General features: G+C 45.5%; 1 protein-coding gene across 1 annotated transcript in view; it reads left to right on the top strand.

Moving 5' to 3' along the window:
* The window catches only part of ZMAT2 (zinc finger matrin-type 2), a 29,835-nt gene extending 9,180 nt beyond the window's left edge, over window positions 1–20,655 (top strand). The window contains exons 2-6 of the mRNA XM_050962492.1: window positions 6,328–6,421; window positions 7,170–7,293; window positions 8,460–8,533; window positions 17,125–17,270; window positions 19,022–20,655. Of these exons, the coding sequence (XP_050818449.1) occupies window positions 6,328–6,421; window positions 7,170–7,293; window positions 8,460–8,533; window positions 17,125–17,270; window positions 19,022–19,165 (582 nt within the window). The 3' untranslated portion in view covers window positions 19,166–20,655. The remainder of the gene's footprint in view (window positions 1–6,327; window positions 6,422–7,169; window positions 7,294–8,459; window positions 8,534–17,124; window positions 17,271–19,021) is intronic.
* The last annotated feature ends 2,034 nt before the right edge of the window (window positions 20,656–22,689 follow it).

Genomic DNA, 22,689 nt, shown 5'->3' on the forward strand with positions numbered 1-22,689 from the left:
GCAAGAGGAAGATCAAGGACAGGTTAGGCCTGTTACTCAGTGGGGGGTGGGGGGGAAGACAATAACAGAAAATGTGGAAATAGCAGAAGTGCTAAATTTTTTTTTTTTTTCTTTTTCACCAAAAAGGTTAGTCATGATTGGATGTCTAACACAGTGAATGCCAGTGAAAATGAGGTAGGATCTGAGGCCAAAATAGGGAAAGAACACGTTAAAAATTACTTAGGTAAGTTAGATGTCTTCAGGTGGCAGGGCCTGATGAACTACATCCTAGAACAGCATTTCTCAGATGCGGCCACCAAGGGCTGTGATGGGTGGGTGGGGGGCTCCCCCTCCCTGTTGCTCCTGGATGCACTGCCTTGATGTTGGTTGCTGGGGTTACCAGCAGGGATTGGGTCCTGCCCCCTCTGGAGTCACCTGGGGCACAATGCTGGAGGACCAGGCAGCCAATGAGTTTCCCGCATTCCCAGGGGTGGTGGGGCTCAGACTTTGGGCTTCAGCCCTGGAGTGGCCCTGGCTGTGCAATGCCGGGCTGCCCCAGGCTGTGACCACACGAGTTCGAGCTCCATCCCTGGGCCTCATCCTCCAGCCACGAGGCTTCAGGCTGTTGCAGCAGGGTTTCAAGTTCCAGCTCCCCATTACCTTTCCCAACCCCCATCTCTCCTGGCCCCCACTGCCTCCCCAGGGCTTCATTTGTCCCCAAGCTTGCCAGGACTGAGTAAAACTGCTGTGAAAAGTGGTACTTGTATGTTTGTTAATATCACTTTTCACAACAGACTTACTAGCTAGCAATAAATATATACACATCCAAATTATTGTAATTTGTGCATATTTATTTGGTTTTCCTAAAGCTAATTAAGTATTTTATGGAAAAAGTGTGAGTGCGGCCACCAGCAAGAGTTGGTGGCCATATTCTGAGGCCACCAAAAAATTTGTCCTGAGAACTCCTGTTAGAATACTCAAGGAGCTAACTGATGAGATGTCTGAACCATTAACAGTTATCTTAAAAAAACTCATGAAAGATGGGAAAGATTCCAGAGGACTGGAAGAGGGCAAATCTTAAAAAAACGGGGAATAAAGACGACCCAGAGAATTACAGACTAGTCAGCTGAACTTTAGTACCCAGAAAGATAATGGAGCAATAATCAAACAATCCATTTGAAAACTCCTAGAATATAAGGTGATAAGTAACAATCTCAACATGGATTTGTTGAGAACAAATTGTGTCAAACCCACCTAATAGTTTTCTTTGACAGAGTAACAAGCCTTGTGGATAGGAAGAAGTGGTAGATGTGGTATATCTTGACTTCAGTAAGGCTTTTGATACTGTCTCACATGACCTCATAAACAAACTAGGGATATACAGCCTATGGAGCTATTCTAAGGTGAGTGCATAACTGGTTGGAAAACCATTCCCAGAGACTAGTTGTCAGTGGTTCGCAGTCAAGCTGGAAGGACATAGCGAGTGGGGTCCCACAGGGATCAGTTCTGGGTCCAGTTCTGTTCAGTATCTTCATCAGTGATTTAGATAATGGCGTAGAGAGTACACTTATAACATTTGCGAACAATATCAAGCTGGGAGGGGTTGCAAGTGCTTTGGAAGGTAAGATTAAAATTCAAAATGATCTGGACAAACTGGAGAAATGGTTTGAAGTAAATAAGCAGCCTTGCATGGATACAAATTTATATCTGTGGAACTACAGTGCTCTCCCAGATACCACAGCAGTGAAAGGAGTAAAGCATGGGGCCGCTGCTCCTAGGAGCCAGCACCCGGTGTGGCAGCTCCTCCTGCGTGGCTGTACTGTCCCCCGCCCCCATCCCTGCCCCATCCCTTCCACACAGCTGTCTGCATCTCCTGTCTGGGAGCGTGCGTGCTGCTAGAACACAGGGAAGTGCGACCAGGGACAGCTGCTGATGAGCCTGGTTCCCACCCCAGTGGGTAGGGTTGGGGTCAGTACAGCTATGCTGGAGTAGCTGCCGGTGTGGGGCGCTGGCTCTTGAGAATGTTTGCCCTGTGTTCTGCTCCTTTCACCGCCATGTTTCCTGGGATAGCTCTACAGATACTGATTTATATCTGCAGGTATAAATTTGTATCCACTCAAGGCTCTATAAATAGGATGAATTTCAATAAGGACAGATGCAGAATACTTCACTTAGGAAGGAACAATCATTTGCACATGTACAGAATGAGAAATGACTCCCTAGGAAAAGGTACTGTGGAAAGGGATCTGGGGGTTATAGTGAATCATAAGCTAAATATGAGTCAACAGTGTAACACTGTTGCAAAAAAGGCAAACATTCTGGATGTATTAGTAGGAGTGTTGTAAGCAAGACATGAGAGTAATTCTTCCACTCTACTCCCTGCAGATAAGGCCTCAGCTGGTGTATTGTGTCCAATTCTGGGTGCCACATTTCAGGAAAGATGTGGACAAACTGGAGGAAGTTCAGAGGAGAACAACAAAAATTATTAAAGATCTATAAAACATGACCTATGAGGGAAGATTGAAAAAATTGGGTTTGTTTAGTGTGAAGAAGAGAAGACCTAGGGGGGAGAGGGGAACATGATGACAGTTTTCAGGTACATAAAAGGTTTTTACAAGTAAGAGGGAGAAAAATTGTTCTCTTTAACCTCTGAGGATAGGGCAAGAAGCAATTGGCTTACATTGCAGCAAGGGAGCTTTATGTTGGACATTAAGAAAAATCTTGCTAGCTGTCAGAGTGGTTAAGCACAGAAATAAATTACCTAAGGAGGTTGTAGTATCTTGGAGGTTTTTAAGAGCAGATTAGACTTAACTGTCAGGAATGGCTTAGTTATTACATAGTTCTGCCTTGAGGGCAGGGGACTGGACTGGATGACCTCAAGGTCCCTTCCAATCCTACACTTCTATGATTTTATGGTAGGAGAGGGAGAATAGCTACTTGAGATGCCTTGAATGTGGGGAAGGCACCACTCCAGTTGGCTGCTGCCTTTAGTGAACCTTCTGTGGTTTGCTAGAGGGACATACCTGATCATATCAGTCTGAATGGGGCTCTTCTTTGTGTTTTAACAATTGTGGACAGGGAATAGGTGGGGGAGAGGCTCAGAGACTGGCAGAAAGGCTGAGCAGAACTGTTATCTGAAAAATGATTGTGCCAATGTGGAAACTGAATTGAATCACAAGTGCGTATCTTGTCACAACCTTAATTTTAACATCACCACAGGGGCCTAGATAAAATTTGCACTTCATGTATGTAGAGGTCATATCCATGTGATGGATTATTTTCCATAATAAATCTTGTATCCTTGAACATTTGACAGTGTCACTGCCCATCTCCCCTGGAACTCACTTGAGCATTCTTAGTTTTTGAGCAAAAGACATTTAAAAAAAAAAAATCTGTTCCAGAAATGTTTTCTCTCTTCCTGTTCCCCTCCTCTCCCCTATTTGTCAGAGACGCAGGAATAGGAGAGTTGGACCTGAGACAGCTTTTCTGCAAATAAAAAAAGTAATGATTTTAAAGTCTGATATGTAACTAGGGCCCTACCAAATTCATGGTCCATTTTGGTCGATTGCATGGTCATAGGATTTTAAAAAATAGTAAATTTCATGATTTCAGCTATTTAAATCTGAAATTTCATGGTGTTGTAATTGTAGGGGTCCTGACCCAAAAAGGAGTGGTGTGTGGGCAGGGCCGGTGCAACGATATTTTGTGCCCTAGGCGAAACTTCCACCTTGTGCGCCCCCCCCCCACCCCCCCGGAGCATCGCTTATTATAAATTTTCAAAAACGAATACTGTATAATATGGCATTGTTCATTAGAATTAATACACATTGAGCTTGAAAATTTATTAAATTTCATTATTTAGTCTACATATTTAATGAAAATAAATGAATAACCTGACAGGGCGTGGGGCTGGCTGGCTTTGGGCATGGGGGTGCGGCAGGGGTTGGATGGAGACGGGGTGTGGGGCTAGCTGGCTTCAGGCAGGGGGGGTGCGGCAGGGGCTGGCTGGAGAAAGGGGAGTGCGGGGCTGGCTGGCTTCGGGCAGAGGGATGCAGCAGGGGTTGGATGGAGATGGGGGGTGTGTGGGGCTAGCTAGCTTCAGGCAGGGGCTGGCTGGAGACAGGGGAGTGCAGGGCTGGCTGGCTTCGGGCAGGGGGGTGCGGCAGGGGTTGGCTGGAGACAGTGTGTGGGGCTGGCTGGCTTCGGGCACGGCAGGGGATGCGGAGCTGGTTGACGACGGGGAGTGGGGTTGGCTGGAGATGGGGTGTGGGGCTGACTTCAGGCAGGGCAGGGGGTACAGCAAGGGCTGGCTGCGGGCAGGGTGGCGGGTACCAGAGCCGTCCCTAGATATTCTGGGGCCCTACGCAGCCCCAGGGGTAGGTGTGTGGTGCCCCAGGCTTCTAGGAGGAGGAGTGGGGGGCCCCAGGGTTCTGTGGAGGAGGCAGGTCTCTGGAGGGGCGGGACTGGCTTGGAGGCCAGGGGGGAATCACTCCCCGGCGGCGCGGCTGGGGCCGGGTCTCTGCATTTCCCGCTGGTGAGTGCAGGCCCAGCCCTGGTGCAGAGCTCAGGGGAGGGCGGGGCTGAGCAGGGGCAGGGGCCATGAGGAAGAGCCAGAGCAGCAGGGAGCAGCACGGCGCCCCTGGCAGCTGGAGGAGGAATGACATCACTCCCGGCTTGCTGGCCAGAGCTGATCAAAGCCGCAGCGCCCCCTTGCACGGCAGCGGGAAGAGTGTTACACATTTAGCCAGTGCCAGGTGAGCATCCCAGACATTTTGGGCACCATTTTTTGGCACCCTCAAATCTTGGCGCTCTAGGCGGCCGCCTAGTTTGCCTAGTGGTTGCACCGGCCCTGTGTGTGTGTGTGTGTGTGGGGTGTCATAGGTTATTGTAGTGGGGGTTGCAGTATTGCTACCCTTACTTCTGCACTGCTGCTGGGGGTGGTACTGTCTTCAGAGCTGGAGAATGGGGGCTGCTGGCTGGGAGGCCATCTCTGAAGGCAGAGCTGCTGCCAGCAGCACAGAAATAAAGATGGCAAGTTATGGTATTGCCACCTTTACTTCTACACTGCAGCCTGCAGAGCTGGGTCCTCAGTCAGCAGCTGCCTCTCTCTGGCCACCTAGCTCTGAAGGCAGCAGCACAGAAGTAAAGGTGGCATGGTATGGTATTATCACTCTTACTTCTGTGCTGCTGCAGGTGGGGCGCTGCCTTCAGAGCTAGGCACCTGGCCAACAGCCACTGCTCTCTGGTTGCCCAGCTCTGAAGGCAGAACAGAAGTAAGTGTGGCAATACTATGACCCCTCTAAAATAACCTTGCGACCCATCTGCAGCTCGCTTTTGGGTCAGGACCCCCCAGTTTGAGAAACACTGGTCCATGATCTGTTTTTCATGGCCACGTGTTTGGTAGTGCCATAGTGATGACTTTGCAAGGCTGGAGTCAAGAGCCTTATCCCACTGGACAGGGGAGGTCCCTATTTTCCCATTGAAACCCAACAGTAACTTCTAGTCATGGAAGGACCAGGGATACAACTGTAAATGTGAAATGTTTATGCATAGAAGATCTATTCTAGGTTATTCCTAAGAGGCCATAACTCACTAGAAATACATGCAGTTGGTCTCCTGGTATTTCTGGTATCTGGCCTTTGCAATTGAAGGAATACAAAAATTTCAGTGCCTGATATATAATTTTTTGTTAAAGTGCTTAGTTTTTCTACAACTTGTATTCGGTGTATGCCATACTTAGTTGGAATATTCTGTATAAGTCAATTTGGCTTTATTTCTTGTGAATAGGGCATCCATCTTATAATCGTGTTGATTAAACCTCTGTATCACACCATCATGTACTCTGTGTGCACAGGTATAGACGTATGTGCACACACATCTTTGTATGTATTTGTCAAGAGTATCTCAGTCTTAGGTTTGTCAGCATGATCTTTTGTGGATTCAGATTATTGACTTTGGTGAGAGAAATGTCACATTTTCTGTAGTATTGGGCTTTGTCACTTAGTGTTTATAAATACTTGTTTCCATAATTTTTAACACTCCCCGCCCACTTCTCTCATAAATGGAAAATGGGGATTATTATCTCAAGAGCTCACTAAGCTTTCGTTTGTGCAGAGCCATGAAATCCTCTGCTAAAAGGTGCTGTACAACTGCAAAGCGTTATCTTCCTACATCAGCCCTCCTGCTCCTGGCTGTGTGTACAGAGGAGGTCATTGGAGTGCACTTTTAGTGCGCTCGCTTGTCACCATGGCCCAACAAGCCACATAATTTCAGCTTTGTCCAGGGTCAGTCTTTTCTTGCTGCTAGTGGAGTTGTATAGTGAAGCCTCACGTTTTGTTTCCCTTGCAGACTAAAAACCTGGACTTCCGTCGGAAGTGGGATAAAGATGAATATGAGAAACTTGCAGAGAAACGGCTCACGGAAGAGAGAGAGAAGAAAGATGGTGAGTAGTGCGCTGACTCCAGGTAGACTGTCTTACAGTGATTCACCCAGCCCCTTTGAATGTGAGAGGGAAAGCAGGTGGAAGCAAATAACAAGAATTCAGGGCCAGTTTGTCTTTTGTTCCTTTTCCTTTGCTTGCCATAGACTATAATCCAGTGGGTTTTTTTTTTTTTGTTGTTTTAATAAAAAAGAGGCCAGGAACCTTATTCCTTCCCTGTTCTGTTCCATATAGAAGTGGAGGAATGATCAGCCTCTGGAAATGGGAAGAGCTCAAAGTGTGGCCCAATTGGATGACTGAGGATTCTTTAGCAATCTTATTAATTACAAACTATCACTTACTCTACTGTTCCCTACAATGCAGGGAAGAATTACTCTTTAAAAAATGTAAGAGCAGCAAAGAGTCCTGTGGCACCTTATAGAGTAACAGACGTTTTGGAGCATGAGCTTTCGTGGGTGAATACCCACTTCGTCAGATGCATCTGACGAAGTGGGTATTCACCCACGAAAGCTCATGCTCCAAAACGTCTGTTAGTCTATAAGGTGCCACAGGACTCTTTGCTGCTCTTACAGATACAGACTAACACGGCTACCCCTCTGATCTTTAAAAAATGGAATCCCAGCGTGAACCGGATGGCCCAGTGGTTCTCAATGGCCTTCTCCACTGTGGGCAACTTGTGATCCATTGTTTTAGGTTCCCAAACCTTTCTGAAGATGCTATGTTGTGTGTTTGTTTTTGGTTCTGTTTTTAGGCAAACCGGTTCAGCCTGTCAAGAGGGAACTTTTGCGGCACCGAGACTATAAAGTGGATCTGGAATCCAAGCTGGGGAAAACCATTGTCATCACCAAAACTACCCCTCAGTCAGAGATGGGAGGGTAAATCATCTTTATTTTTTTCCAGGCTATCGTGCGTTCAGATATTAACAAAGAAAGAGTCTTGGGATAGTGTTATGTGCAACTAGGGTCATGGCAAAGCAAGGAAGCCTTATAGAGTGCCAGTTTTTGTACCTCCTCAGCAGCACAGGAGGAATACTTTTTGGTTACAGCAATTTCTGCCAGCTTCTATATCATGTTAGATCTGGAAATTAACTTTCTGGAATTATGGCCAGAAGTGCAGCAGGGCAAACTTCTTCCCTTACCACCCCACATCAATGTTTCTCAGCCATGCTCTGGAAACTTCCTCCAGGCAATCTCTATAGCCTGGTCAGTCCTGGGCTTCTTGGCTAAGACCGGCAATAAGAAGCCAGTTACATATCAAGATGCTTTTGTGATCTAGAAATGGGGCTGAGGCCGGTTTGCGCACAGAAATCCCCAAAGGCCTCTGCTGTAGTAATGACTCTTGGTTACTATTGACAGGTGTTACATTTGAGCTAGTGAAAGGCTCCTTAACCCATCCTTGGTATTCTGAGCCATCGAGTCTCTGGAACAAGGAGCTTTAAAGATGGCCCAGAATAATAATAAGCATTTCAATGGCCTGTTGTCAGAGGAAGGTAGCAAAAGGTACCAAGAGATATGGATGGATGGGAGAGAAGGGGTTTCCACTTAGAAAGGGGCTAACTGAAAGCAAAAATAAGCCATCGTAGAACTGCAAAGATGGGCCAGTTTCTCTTCCAGCTCGTCTCTAACCCCACCTCACCAAAACGTGGGGAGTAGGACCTGGGAAAAGTCACTTGAGACTTTATAGGAAGTGGGTGGTGATTCTACTAGCGCACATTGTTTCTTTGACTCTCTGTGTTGTAGATAACTTCCCTTTCGCCCTGGGGGAGGAGGTACTATCCCAGAATCAGGCTTATCAGAGTCCGGACAATATAGTTCAATGCTCCTGTTTAATGCTGGACTCATACTTACCATATTTCTGAATGCTCAGCATACTGTTTAGCATTCTAGCTTTCTTTCGGTGCAGTATTTTTGAGTCTGGGGCTGCTGTCTGGAATTGAACCAGGCCCAGGTGAATTTCTCTCTAATTGGCGTGAAAGGAAAATTCTTGCAGGATGAATTTTGTCTTGTGCTTTGGAGCTGATCCCTTCTCTCTTTCTTCCCAGATATTACTGTAATGTATGTGACTGTGTGGTGAAAGACTCCATCAACTTCTTGGATCACATCAATGGCAAAAAGCGTAAGGATAAAATATTTTCTCTGTGCCATGTTGCGTGATCACTAAAATACTGTTACAAGCCTTTCCCCTACCAAATTTACTTCCTTCTGTGTGGCCAGGTCCTACCGTGTCAAGTGTTGGCACATATGGAAATAAATGCTTTTGATATTAGGATTTACTCAGCATTTGCTGGTGAGGGCAATGGAAATGCTGACTTATCTCCTGACAACTTTTCCATGGTGCTGGAGGTCACTGGTGTGAAATGAGCTCAGGAGAAATTGCAACAGTTAAGCCCTTCATTGGACTGGGAGTGAGAAAATGCTTCAGAATTTCTGTTGTCAGAGAACCCTATTGTCAGCAAGCTATGCAGTACATCAGGGAACTTTAAAAGTGGATGATAAATATCATTGGCATGTCAATGTTAGAAGGAAATTTCTAAGGAAGGAATAGGGGATAGGTCCCCTCATATCTAGATCCCTTTCTTAGAGGGAAGTGGAGCATAATAAATTCCTAAGCTCTGATACCAACTATAACCCGGTCTCCCTCTGTGGCTCTGAGCAAGGTACTCAACCTCCGAGTCTGTTTCCTCATCTCTAAAACATGGCTGAAATGCACAGGGGTGTTGTGGGGATTAACTACTTTGTTTAAACAGAATTATTGATTTGCCTTGTAGATCCATACTGTGCAAGCTATGTGCTGGGCTCCTGTTGATAACAACACAACCATTCAGGAGGTGCTTGTGCCTAGGTGGGATCAAAAGGTTCCATGGCATGAAGTATAAAAAGCTATCCCTCATCCTCTGGGCCAACTGTAATTTCCTTTTTCTATTTGTGTGATCATTCCTGGAAGTAAGAACTCCTATTCTCTCAACTTTATCTTCTGGTTAGTTTAAATTTAACATTGGCTTAGCTTTCCTATTTTATAATTAGGTAGAGCTGTAGTATTGAATTTTTAAAATAAATTTGTAGTGACTGAGCAATTCTGTTTGTCTTGACTCCATTGGAATTGCAGCTGACCCAGAATGAGAGGCTGGATTCACAAAAGTATGCTGCTTGCTGAGCAAAATATCTACTGTAGATCAGCCTGTTAGTGAGTAGAGCACTTAGGAGAGAAATAGTGTCCCAGCAGGTGTTCATCTTGTGAGGCTTTGTCCCCCATAAAGCATGATGGGAGTGGAGAAGGAGGTCTTCCTGGTGGAGGAGGATTTGACTTCATGCCCTTGTTCTTCAAAACTGATTAATTCATCAGTGTCTAAGTCCTCAGGTGGGAGCCTGTGTTCTCTGCCTTTGAGGTCAGCATTGTCCAGACATTAATCAGAGGCCATCATCATCAAGGCAGGCACAGATATCGTTTTATCCAAGGAAGCAGGGAACAGAGTTGGGATCCATCACTTCAGGTCGGACGTGAAGAAGGAGGGCAAGACAATACCAACAAGCTTTGATTTCTCCAGTTGTTGATATGGAAAACAAGTGGTGCAAAAGAAGAGCTCAACATCCTTGTCCAAAGTGATCAGTCAAAGAGTTGTCAATTTTAATCCTCAGTCCTGAGTGTAGTAGGAAGAGAACCTGAGATATAAACCCTTGTATTAGAGGCTGGGTATGAGACCTGAGCTAAAGTAGTGGGTAACCTTTGCTAATATAAAGCAAAGTTAGCAAAAGTCAGGCTGTGAGCAAACATCAGGCTCTGCCTGCTCGCAAGTTCACAGAATGTGGCAAGAACAGAGCTGATATTGCAGAAACACATTCCTAAGAAGTGCTAGGCACAGAGTACTCACGCAAACACATTCCAGAACAATGGTACCAGTATATCCCGATATTCAGGATGGTACAAAAACATTCCTCACGGATAACAGGAACACACTAACCCCTCCTGAAAGATAAGGTCAGGATGACAGTGTGATGAATAGAGATGTTTTGATCGAACCAACATGTACAAGGAGATGGGTGATAACTAGCATGACAGGGGCAATAACTAACTATGTCAGAGGGGCAGTATGGAACTTGTTTGTATCAAGGTATAAAGAGGTATCTCTGAGAGAGTGTCTTGGTCCAGCCGAGGGGGAAATGGAAAGTCCCTCCATTCGCTGAGCTGCATCCATTGTCACGGGCATATGTGTCTTAGTATCGTCGTAGAGCCTGCCAGGTGTTATTACCATGTTTTATTGAAAATAAACCTGGCCTGATGCTTTTGTACCTTAATGGATCTCGTGGACATTGGGCGGTTCGCTTGAGGTCTGCCGTGCCAGCTGTCTGCACAGAGCTGGGGCAGCACACAGGGAGAACACACACATGCAGCCGAACATCTAACAACATTGAGAACCCATCTGTTCTGAGGAAGTTACCAGTGGTGGTTTCATCAGTTCTTAAAGCTTTTGACAACTCATCCTTCTGTAGGGGGTGACCACTTGGATCTAGTTTTGCAGTCTACACTAGTTAAGCCTTTACACCATCTAAAGGCAGAAATTTTAGAGGACATGGGTGAGAACCCTTACTGTTCTCTCAGTGGAGGATCTGTTGTTCTGACTTTGCAGCTGGAATGTGGATCTGTAGCTCTTAAAGGATTAGTATAATTTGACTCTGCTGTGGAGCATAGTCACACAGAAAGATCTGATCAGTCCAAGTTAACATAAACGTACTTTGGCATTGTTTCAGGAACTGACTGTAAAAAGTGCCACTTTCACTAGTAGGTCCTTTCCCCATGTGCTGATTTTATGTCTGGTGCAGTGTCGTACAAGAGTAACAAACATTGCCATTTTAGGATTCTGTGGCAGTTGGAGGCAGCCACTGTTGCATTCATCATAAATATGGTCTGTGCTGTAACTGGCTTCAACATCTGAATATTCAAGGGAGAAGTGAGTTTCTGTTTCTAATTCTTGTATTTTTTTCATATCCCCGTCTCCTAGAAAGAAGGAATTGGTTGAAAACTAGAGAAGTAGAAATAAGAGGAGGAAACAGTGTAGAAAGCAATCTTCCATCTGTGGAGTCTATGGTCCTTTCTTCTGTGTCACCACCAGAAGATTCCAAGGCCTTTCTAGAGATCATAATCTAGATGCCCAAGGCTCTGGACCTTCCCCTCTCTGTAGCCCAAAATGAAAAGTCTCAGAATTTTTTATATGTACTTGGTTGTGCAGAGAGCAAAAAGGTTGCTGACCCAATACTAAGGGTCTTTTGGATATAGCTAGAAAGTTGTGGGCTCATCTGGCCACAGTACTACCAATAAAGGAAATGAATTGGTCAAATTCAATCATATTTGTGGAGTACTTAGATGATACAGTGGTGGGGGCCATATGAGAATGTAGATAGATCTTCAGTCTTCCCTGTTCTAAAGACCCAAATATCAATTATCTTTTTTTTTTCCCTTGTGAATTTCTCATACATTTGAAAAAGAAGATAGTGGCAGTATAAGTCCCTTACGTCCCACTTTCATAGAGACCACTTTCTACCTCAGAGCTATTGTTCCTCTGTCAAGGAGCAGGTTTCATGGAATCTATAAAAGCCCCAGTAGTTTATTTCCTCATCTGTTCCCCATATAATACTTTTTGGGGATAGACCACTTCATGTTTCCTTTTCCATTTCAGTCAGATGAATGGGTGCTAGAAATGATGGGAAATGGCAGTTGTTTTGTATTTTCGATCTCTTTTTAGGGGGTCTTTCTCACAAGAAGGTGTGGTGGGGAAAAAATTACTTCCTTTTAAAGATTAGTACTATGGAAACTGTCTGAGTTCAAAGGCAAAGGCTTCTATTCCCCGTATTACTACTTTTCTTAAGTCCTTAAAAGAAAGTGAGGGCCTTTGTCTTATCTCTGTTATAAAAAGCTAAACAAATTCATTAAGAATTAAGTCTTACATAGTTTCTCTGTCAAATATGCCTTCCATTATTTCACAGCACAGGTTTAATGTGCTCTATCTCAGATGTTTATTTTCATATTTCTATAAGAAAGACCCAGGAAACTTCCAAAGTTCCAGTTCAGCAGCAAGCATTTCCAATACAAGGTATTGACATTTTGCATTTTCCAAAGCCACAGGGTATTTATCTGTGGTGGCTCCTCACTTAAGAAGACAATGTTTTCAAGCCTATCTGCACTTTGCCAATTGTCTGGCTAAGCCAAAATTACCCTAAATGGCTCAAGATCTCTTGCAATCTGCCTGTTTCAGAGGCTGATCAAACACAGAGAAAGTGCTGTTGGAGTCTAGTCAAAGTCTGACTTTCACAAAGCAACTCTGAATTTCTCAAAGGGACTGGCATTGCTGCTGCTTGACACATTTGAAGAGTCAGAAACAGTGCAGCTAGTCACGGAGCAACTAGTGCACCGGCCAGATTTTACCTCATGGTGCTGAGTGTCATGGTGCCATGAATACTCTTAACTCCCCGAGCAAGATTATAAATGACAACTCTCCAGAAGGGGTTACATTCTGGACACAGTCCAAACTTACACAGGTGAATGGGATTCTCTGTTTAATTAGAGGCTTGTTCAACACCCCTCTTTGACTCTGATTCTACTTTCTAGGCTTCTGCAATGTGTGGTTTCAAAGACAGTCTTTGAAGGAAAAATTGACATTATTCACCCACTAACTTACATTCATAGAATGTGTTACCTCAGCAGATCCTCACTAACCTTGCCTCCTTCTCTCTTCCTCAGAGAGATTCCTTTTTAGATGTTCTAAGTCAGAGGAGCAGAGTGCAAATTCTGGGTGCGATCCTTGTGTACACTTGGGTTCTGAAACCTTTTTGTTATAAATAGGCACAGGCATCCTGGATGAGTCACAGTTTGAGAACCTCTGAGTTTATGAACTACTGTGGGGTCATCATACTATTTGAGTTGTCTATGGATCTGCTTCCTTTGAAAGGAGGCAATCCCACTGTCCTAGAAAGTTTCAATTGTGCATGCATCAGCCATGAACATTTTCACCCCATCAGTTTACGACAGCAATTATATATAGTTAAAACTCTTCATTGTGTTGCATAATAACAAATCTGAGTTTTGTGATTCTTTTTCTATTGTACACAAAAGGTAAACTAATGGAATGGGATTGTAGTCTGGGATAATATTTGGACCAGTTGCCCAATTCTGGGGAGTTGAAGGGGCATGGGAGAAAATCATAGGGGACTACTGGGGGAAGAGTGAACATAGGAAATCAGAGGGAAGAGAGAAGGTTGGAAGTTTGAGTATGAAAAAATGAAGAGAATGCAAAAAATTTTTCAAAATAAACCTATTGAGGTGAGAAACAAGAAAAATCAAAGAAAAATGGGATTTTTAAAGGAGTGTTGAGAGTAAACCACTGTAGTTTGCTGAAATGTGTTTAAAAGTGGCTCTGTTAGGAGGACAGGCCTATATGTGACACACATTGGGGGTCAGCTGGTGAGAGATGGATTTATATTTCAGTAGAATTTGGAAGTATAAATCCTGGAACACATTTATTTCCTCACTGCATGATCCTCACATATTATTAACCTCTATCCTTTTTTCAGGGCTGGTGCAAGGATGTTTCGTGCCCTAGGCAAAACTTCCACCCTGCGCCCTCCCCCGAGCCCTGACCCTGAGGCCCCCCCTCCCCCCCGCAGCAGCTCCTCCCTGAGGCACCCCTCCTGCGGCAGCTCCCCGCCCTGAGGCACCCCCCTCCCAGCCCCAGCTCACCCCTGCTCCGCCTCCACCCCAAGCACACCATCGCTGATTCACTTCTCCTGCCTCCCAGGCTTGCGGCACCAATCAGCTTAGGCGCCGCAAGCCTGGGAGGCGGGATAAGTGAAGCAGCCACAGCATGCTCGGGGAGGAGGTGGGGCATGGGTGAGCTGGGGCTGGGAGATCCCCTGCATGCCGTCCTCCCCGCCCCCCACTTGCTGCAGGCAGCCCTCACTGCTCTCTCCTGCCCCAGCTCCCTCCGCCTAAATGCCGTCGGCAACCGGGGCAGCCGAAGATCCGGTCGCTGCCGAAGAAAATGCCACCCCCCCAAATCCTAGCGCCCTAGGCGACCACCTAGGTCACCTAAATGGTTGCACCAGCCGTGTCCTTTTTGTAAGATCCTGGGAGAGTTGCTGGTTGGGAAGAGAGGTTGTGCACAAGGGGATCTCTCTTATATAAACTCATTCACAGAATGAAGTTTGATCTAGGCCGTAAAGCTGGATGCAAAGTGAAACTGCCTGGTATGTCTGGACCACTCTGAAGCTGTTTTCAGACTCTTGTACCTGAGCTTTGTACTGCTTCTTAACTGCTGCTGGCATTGGTGGTTCCAAAGCAATCTGCTGCCCCAAGGCATGTCCCAGACAGGTGGCACACTATCTGGCAGTGTGGTGTCAGGAAGCCAAGAATGCGTGGTGAATTGGCCAGGCAAAAGTGCTTTGGAAACACTGCCATGTGGAAACTTGTTCATAATCAACTGCACTTGTTATAGAGAGCTTTGAATCTTCCCTCTTCACTCTCTATGAATTAGTTATTTGTAATTATTTGTCTTGGTGTTTCATTGGAGGATGGGCAGCGCTATAATCTTGCTGCCTGCATTTTACCAATGACTAGAAATTCCCTGCTTAACACTGAGCTTCTACAAAATGACACTGATTTATTTTATTTTTATTTTTTTTTTTTTTTTTGTCCTGAAGAGGTCTGCTGCCTGGCAGAACTTACTTCTGATAAGTAGTATCTCCCACATCAGTACTCTGTATCTTCTCCAGTCACTTACACCTTCCGTGGACAGGACAGAGTTGGATTTCCATTCAGAACTCCTGACACTTCAAAATATTTGGGATGGGGTAGGGGCTACCATCGTGGCACCTTTAAAGGAACAAGTCAACTTGTCAGACTTGTGTGTAAATATTTTGTTTACTATTATTATGAGCAGGGCCAGCTCTAGCCATTTCGCTGCCCCAAGCATGGCGGCACGCTGCGGGGGGCGCTCTACCGCTCGCCGGTCCCGCGGCTCTGGTGGACCTCCTGCAGGTGTCCCTCCGGAGGGTCCACCGGTCCTGCGACTCCGGTGGACCTCCCGCAGGTGTCCCGCGGCTCCGGCGGAGCATCCACAGGCACGCCTGCGGGAGGTCCACCGGAGCTTCCTGCCGCCCTCCCGGCAACCGGCAAAGCGCCCCCCGCGGCATGCCGCCCCAAGCATGTGCTTGGCGCGCTGGGGCCTGGAGCCAGCCCTGATTTATGAGTACTGCCTAAGATTATTTTAACTGAAAAATGAGATGTGCCTTTCTCTCCCAACTCCCCTTTTTTGTTTACATGTGAAACTGCTTCTTTACCAAGTGCTGTCAAGAGCACAGTTTCCCTTGTTTAGTCATGTGGTTTCCCATTTCATTCATAGATTCCAAGGCTGGAAGGGACCATTGTGATCATCATGTCTGACCACTTGTATAACACAGGCCAGAGAACTTCCCCAAAATAATTTCTAGAGCAGAGTTACATGTAGCTGTATTAAAATGCATATTATTTGCTTGTGCCCAGTTTACCAAGCAATCCCGATTGCTCTGAGTCAGTGACTTGTCCTTTTTATTTATTTACTACTCCCCCCGTTAAATAGTTTAGCTTTTCTCCTCATAGACTTATAGACTTTAAGATCAGAAGGGACCATTATGATCATCTAGTCTGACCTCCTGAACAATGCAGGCCACAGAATCTCACCCATCCAGTTTTTGTGTCAACTGCAAATTTTATCAATTATGGTGTTGTTTTCTTCCTGTTTGTGTGGGTCTTTCACACAGACATGGAAGAGAGAAACAATAAAGAATAGATGCAGGTGATTATAAATCCACACACATTGGTTTGGGGGCTCAGGAGCAGGTGTGGATCTTAAATCTACATTTTAATTTTGACTAGGTTTTAGATCAGTGGTCCCCAAACTGTTGAGTGTGCCCATTGTAGAGGGATGTGGAGAAACGTTAGCGGTGTGTGGCGGAACCTGGGTCAGCCCTCCTGGGTTCAGGGAGGAAGTGCCACAAAGCCCCACTCCCAGCTGAGGTCCAGGTGCAGCACCAGCCCTGTTCCTGACTGCAGCCCCTGGGCCTGGCTCCCGAATGTGGCTCCAGGTAGGGAGGGGGCAGGACTTGGACCAAAAAAATGTGGGAAACCACTGTTTGTGGAAATATCCCTTTAAAACCCATCACCTGTCAGACACTGCAAACTGCACAGAATATGGAAACAAGGGACTAAGATGGAGACCGGAGCTCTAATTTGCTGTCTGGTAGCACAGAGTTCTATCAGCAAATCACTGGTGGGGCATTTTTCCCTAATTGATTTTTCAGAGGTTGCACTTGTGAAGCATTGGCAGTGAACGCATTGTGAGCTGGATTTACTGTTGCCCTGTTAGTGCGAAGTGGGTATAAAGTGCCATTAATCAGAATGGCAGCATTTTACATCCGCTTTATACTTGAGTAAATGACTATACAAAGTACAGGGCAACACTGAATTGGGCTCTATGGTGGCACTGGAAGTGGGTTGGGGAACATTGGTGCAAGGGGATGTATAGGGGTGGAATAGGAATTGGAGGAGGTTACAGTGACACTGAGTGTTGAGACTTCTAATTTTGGGTCCTGGAATAGGCTGTCTGCAGATATTTAATGAGCACTGAAGTAGAAGTAACATGGCTGCTCTCTAATAGCCCTGTCCATTCCTGTCCCCTCCAGATCAGAGGAATCTGGGCATGTCCATGAGGGTGGAGCGCTCCACACTAGATCAAGTGAAGAAACGCTTTGAAGTGAACAAGAAGAAAATGGAGGAGAAACAGAAGGATTATGACTTTGAGGAGAGGATGAAGGAGCTCAGAGAGGAGGTGAGGCAATGGCAGTATTGCAACAATTCATTCATTGAAGGAAGCCACCATGTGTCTAACTATCAAACAAAAATGTGCAAAGAATGTTTGCAGCAAGTGCTCTCAGTACACGAGGATCTCTGCTGGGTTAAAAGAAGGTATTTTCTGTTCCCCTCCCCCCCCCCCCCCCCCCCCCCCCCCCCCCGCCTCAGTCCTTTCTCTGAATTGTCAGAGCAGTTGTTTTCAGACAAAACTCTAATCTTCATGTTCTCAGGAATAGTGACACTGATCAGAATATGTAACATTCAGTGTATCAACTCCCATGACCTGAATGTGATCTCAGGGCTCAGAAAGTGGTAATTAAAGCTGACTTTTCATATATTTCCTTGTAGTGCTGCCATGGTTTCTGGTGCTGAGGTAGAAGAGGAACTTCTCCTATGTTGTTTACTGCATCTGTGCCACTCCCATGGATGCCAGAACTTTAGGAAGCTTGATATGTGCACACAGGAACTCTGTTAAAATCAAATGCCCCATGTCACTTCCCTCCCTCTTGAACATGTTTTTTAAAAGGCAAAAGCAAAGCCCTGTAATGAAGATTTGTCTCCAATTTCATTTCAGAATAACCAGGAAAACTCTTCTGGGCGTTGAAAAGCATCTTGTACATGCCTGAGCAATCTTAATAATTTTATTTCCTGTGAATGGTCATTACAGAATAAATGCTCCTGGTACATAAGGCTCCCCTGCCACCTTGGTTTCCAGATTCTCTGAGCTTTATTCTACAGCATGGGTTATCCACAGGGCCACCAATGCAATCCTAAAACACGTCCTCCAACTTGGTTGGGACAAAGCTGGTCAACTGCAGGATTTGTTGCTGATGAACCCAAGGAATTTTTATTAATCTATTTAGGGAAATACAAATGCAGAGACATATTAGGGGTGCAGGAAACTCCTTGGGATGAAAGACTGATGGAAATCTACATGCTCTAAAAAAATAAACGGTAGTATGTGACACCAATAAGCTGCTAATTGTGGCTGTCAGACTAAATCCCCTGCGTTGGAGTTACAAAGTGATAGATGTTCAGGTGGTGATGGAAACACTGAAAGACCTTGAGCTCCAGCACCAACAGGAACTGCTGCTGAGTTCAGAGCTGAAGTCACACTTCTGTATACCCCCAGCAGAATTCTGGCGCAGTTCCAGGGCCTGTGATTTTCATAGAATGAAACATTCTGATTAGAGCAATGAAAACTCTTTGAAGCCAACCTCTCCCCTCCCCCCCCAGGCCACTTAGTACTCAGCTTATGTTCCACTGAGCAGCTGTCACTCTGCTGCACCAAAAGCCATCAGACAGTGACATTGTCCGTAGCTGTCATTCGGCACCACAGTTGTTGGAACAGGGCATCAGTACAACATAAATGTCTCCTGTTTTAAAAACCACTCGCCTTTTGCCTTGTTGAGTTTCTGATTAAGTCTTTGGCATTTGTTTAACAGGGGAAGCTGAGAATCACACAACACTATTGCAGTATAATCCTCTTAGGTGCAATTTACTTGTTAGGGTCACTGGACCATGGCCTTTCCCTGTGGGAAGCCACTCTGCTCCAAGTCCGCCATTTTCCTTCCATCCATTGTCTGTTCTTCAGACAGAAAAGAATTCTGTCTCCCTACACTGGTGATAGAAATTAGGCTAACTGATAAGTGTCCAGACCTTCTATCTTAAAGGGTTTGCAGTATAAGAAAGCTAGACTCACACTGCATTTCTTTCCTTGTACTGCAGGAGGAAAAGGCCAAAGCCTATAAGAAGGAAAAACAGAGAGAGAAGAAGAGGAGGGCAGAGGAAGACTTGACATTTGAAGAGGATGATGAAATGGCAGCCGTGATGGGTTTCTCTGGCTTTGGCTCTACCAAGAAGACTCACTGATCAGCTCTGGACTTTTCCCTTTCTTGATAAAGATTGTTTATACCCCCAGGACTCTAGAAAACTCTTTAAAGACTTGACAGAGAATTTGTATGTAATTCTCCCACTAGAGATTGGCTAGAGGTGTTGGGAAGCAATTCCACACTCAACCTGTGCTGCAGAACAAGCTTTGTCCCCAGTCATTAGTGCCCTACTGCCTGCAGAGATACCATAACCTTAGCCTTGTTGGCAAACCTCCAAATTCCAAATAAAGAGACCTTTCAATTAGCCTCTTCTCCACAAACTCCCCCTGTCCCATCCTGCAGTAAATTCTGTGGAGTTCTCATGGTTTCTGTCTTTGATTCTCTTCATCTTTTGTGAGGAGTCTGCAAGCTGAATGTTTCTTCTGGAAACCCCATTGGCCTTTAGCCACCTCATCCTTTGTACTAGTCCTGGCTGCTTGTCACTCTGTGTTCTGTGGCCTTGTGTGTGTGCAGGGAAACATTTCTGTTGGGTACCTTTTAGTGTTAAACTAATAACATTCTGTACAGATGGTATGGTTCAGGAATTGCTTGTCCAGCTGAGAAATGGGTATACTTTTTGTTTGCTTAAAATACAGAGAATTCTTTACATTTTTTTAGATGTGTAACTAAAGGAATTACACTGTAATGAGTGTTAAATATGGATGGTATAGGTTGAATTTTTATTTCTTTTGCTGAGAAGAGCTTGATGCTTTTTGGACACTGCGTTTGCTGAAACTTCTTTTTGTATTTTATCTGCAATGGACTCTATTTTATTTTCACTGTTTTTCCTTGTGTTCAGTGGTGTAATCACAATTTCTTTAGCGTAGGTAAGAAATACCTTTCTGGGATTTACCTAGGATGGAGCTAAAGGGAAAACAGCAGAGAAATATGTGGAATTTGCCTAAAATAAATAAATTTTTTTGTTGGAAACTATTAGATTGTTTTGTAGGGAATCTTGTTTTGTTTTTTTAAGTGAGGACCTGAGAACAGAACAGGTAATGGCTTTTGAAGTGTGTGTTTGGTGTGTGGGTTTTCTCTTGTGTGTGTGTGTGTGGGGGGGGAACAGATTGTTGTGTAGGAAATCACAGACAGGAGTTTCTTGCCTCAGCTATAATAAATGGACTCTAGTATGTAATGGCCATTGTAGTATGTCCCTAAATATTTCTTATCTTATTTGGGGCTTTTTATTTCTCATCTTGCATCTGGTTGGGGACCTGCTTTCTGAGCCACTTCAGATCTCCTATTTCCCAAAGCCTTTTCATTGCTCCTTTTATTTACTTCAGCCCAACCCTCTGTGACTCATCTGCTTTTTCCAGTTAGGAGGATTTACATCTCATGTCGCTGATTTTCATAGTGCCATCCTTTTTATATTGATGGGATCATTGTTCTTGCTGCTCTCTGTACCTTTGTGAAATCTCAGACTCAAAGAAGGGCTGCAGTGTATTTAGCCTTCTCTTTCTAATACACACAGAATAAATCCTGTAATGCTTTTCTGCTGTTTTTAATTCCTTAATTTTAGACTGCTGACAGCTTCATTGCCTCGGATATTTCCACTTCAATTCAGATTATAATCCCCATTGAAGATGCTATTGAAATGATATACAGCCAGTAGCATTGCCAGCTGAGATACAACTGTCCTTGGTGATTTGACCCTTGAAACTCAAAAATCCTTTTACTGTGGCTCAGGAATGTCCTCAGTGCACAGAGTGGAAAAATGAATTTCATTCCAGCCACGTACCTGTCCCTGTTCAAACCAAAGCACAAAACTACATTTAAATGACTGGGAGAAAGGAAGCTTGTGATTGTACCCTCAGTGCCTGTTGGGTGGGAGAGAAGGGATTATGCGGCCATGTAGCTGTTTCATGCACATTAAAAGTTTAGGATGTTTTAGATGAGATTTTTACACCAGATATTTTACCCTGGGTAATGGCTTTCCAGCCAGCTACAGCCCTTCAATCTTTTGCTCAGACACATTTGCAAACTGCTCATGACTGCAGACTGAACTAATTAAGTTTGGTTTGTGCTGATGAAAAGCAGCATGGTCCAGTGGACCATGGATAGAAGTTGGCACCAGGGCAGATCTCCTGTGTCCCTAGTACTGGCTCTGTTCTTGATTTGCTGCATAACCTTGAGAAAAGTAACTTCACAGGTAGGCGCCTCCATTTCCCTTTATGTAAAATGAGCACATGCTGCTATGGCGATTGACTAATTAATGTCTGCATAGTGATTATGTTGTAGATTCCCTGCCCCCAAGACACACAGCCCTCGCTCATTGGAGCAGGCAAAGAGGGTGGCATAATCTCTGAAGGAATAGTTGGCAGTGCAATGGGCCAGGGTTGTGGCCATGCTCCGGTTAGTCCAATTAAAGACATTACATCACCCAGCTTGTGTCTCAGGTTAGCACAAGACAACTGAAGTCTAGGTGAGTTCTTGACTCAGCTTGGTAGCACTTGCAGATGTGCCCTGTAAAGGGTTATCAGACTAGGGATGTTACTTTAGTAGACAGTGGGAGAGCTGACCCCCAGTGTCACCGTACCTGGATATCTTTGGGTGTGTGCATCCTACTTCAGTAGCAGGGATGGATACAGCTGTCTCCCAGCTGCCCTGGAGAAGGGGGAAATCCCTTGGCAGAACAGTTTGGGGAGGGATGGAGCTGTTTTTCATTTGCATGATTTCTTCCCCCTTCTGCATTAAAAGCCTTTTACCTAAACCTAAGCCTGAGGCTATCTCCCTCTGCTGGGCCTAAGCTTCCGCCTACACATGCCAGTATCTCTGCCTGCTTCCTCAGTCCCAGCGCTGGGGCTATGCTGAGGGGGAGGGCTCTTTGTCTTGGTTACTTGCTAGGAGCAGTGGAGTGTGCAGTGGCAGAGATACAGGCTCGTGCTGGATTCCCAGCAGCAGGAGCTGCCTCCAGCCAAGGATGAAAAGCCAGTTTCATGGGAGGAAATAATATTTAGCAAAAAAAAGGGATGATAATCCCCTGCACTGAGGATTAACCCTCTGCTTTCCTGTGTGCCTGGCACTGAGCATTAACCCTTCATTTCCCTCCCTCCAATCCCCCTGCACTGAGCATTAACCCTCTGCTCCTCTCTCCACCCCCACTCTGAGGAGTATTAAACCCTGCCCCTGTTGGGGTGATACTCCCATGAGGGTGTGGGGGGGAGTATGACATGGCCTTCCTAGGAGGTAGGAAATACAGTCTCCAGGGTTTAGATCTAGCACAGGACTGAACATGCTCCCTCCCGACATAGCCATGCACAATGCCTGCTCGCCTCTTGCAATGCTGGGGGTGATGGCTGCTCCTCACTCTTCCCCAAGCCTTTATGCCACATTAACTACCCCCCAAGGAAGCTGGGAAAGTATGGAGCTGGAAGTGGGGAGGCCCCCTGCCATCACTGGCCACCCTACTCCCAGGGCTTAGTGTGCCTTTCAATGGAACTCTCACCAGCTTAGACTTGGACATGGGGGTGGGGGCAAGGTTCACAGCCCCATCTCCTGCCCTCTCCGCTGCACCCCACCCCACCC

The sequence above is a fragment of the Gopherus flavomarginatus genome, chromosome 7 (assembly GCF_025201925.1).
Source record: "Gopherus flavomarginatus isolate rGopFla2 chromosome 7, rGopFla2.mat.asm, whole genome shotgun sequence".
Taxonomy (NCBI): Eukaryota; Metazoa; Chordata; order Testudines; family Testudinidae; genus Gopherus; species Gopherus flavomarginatus.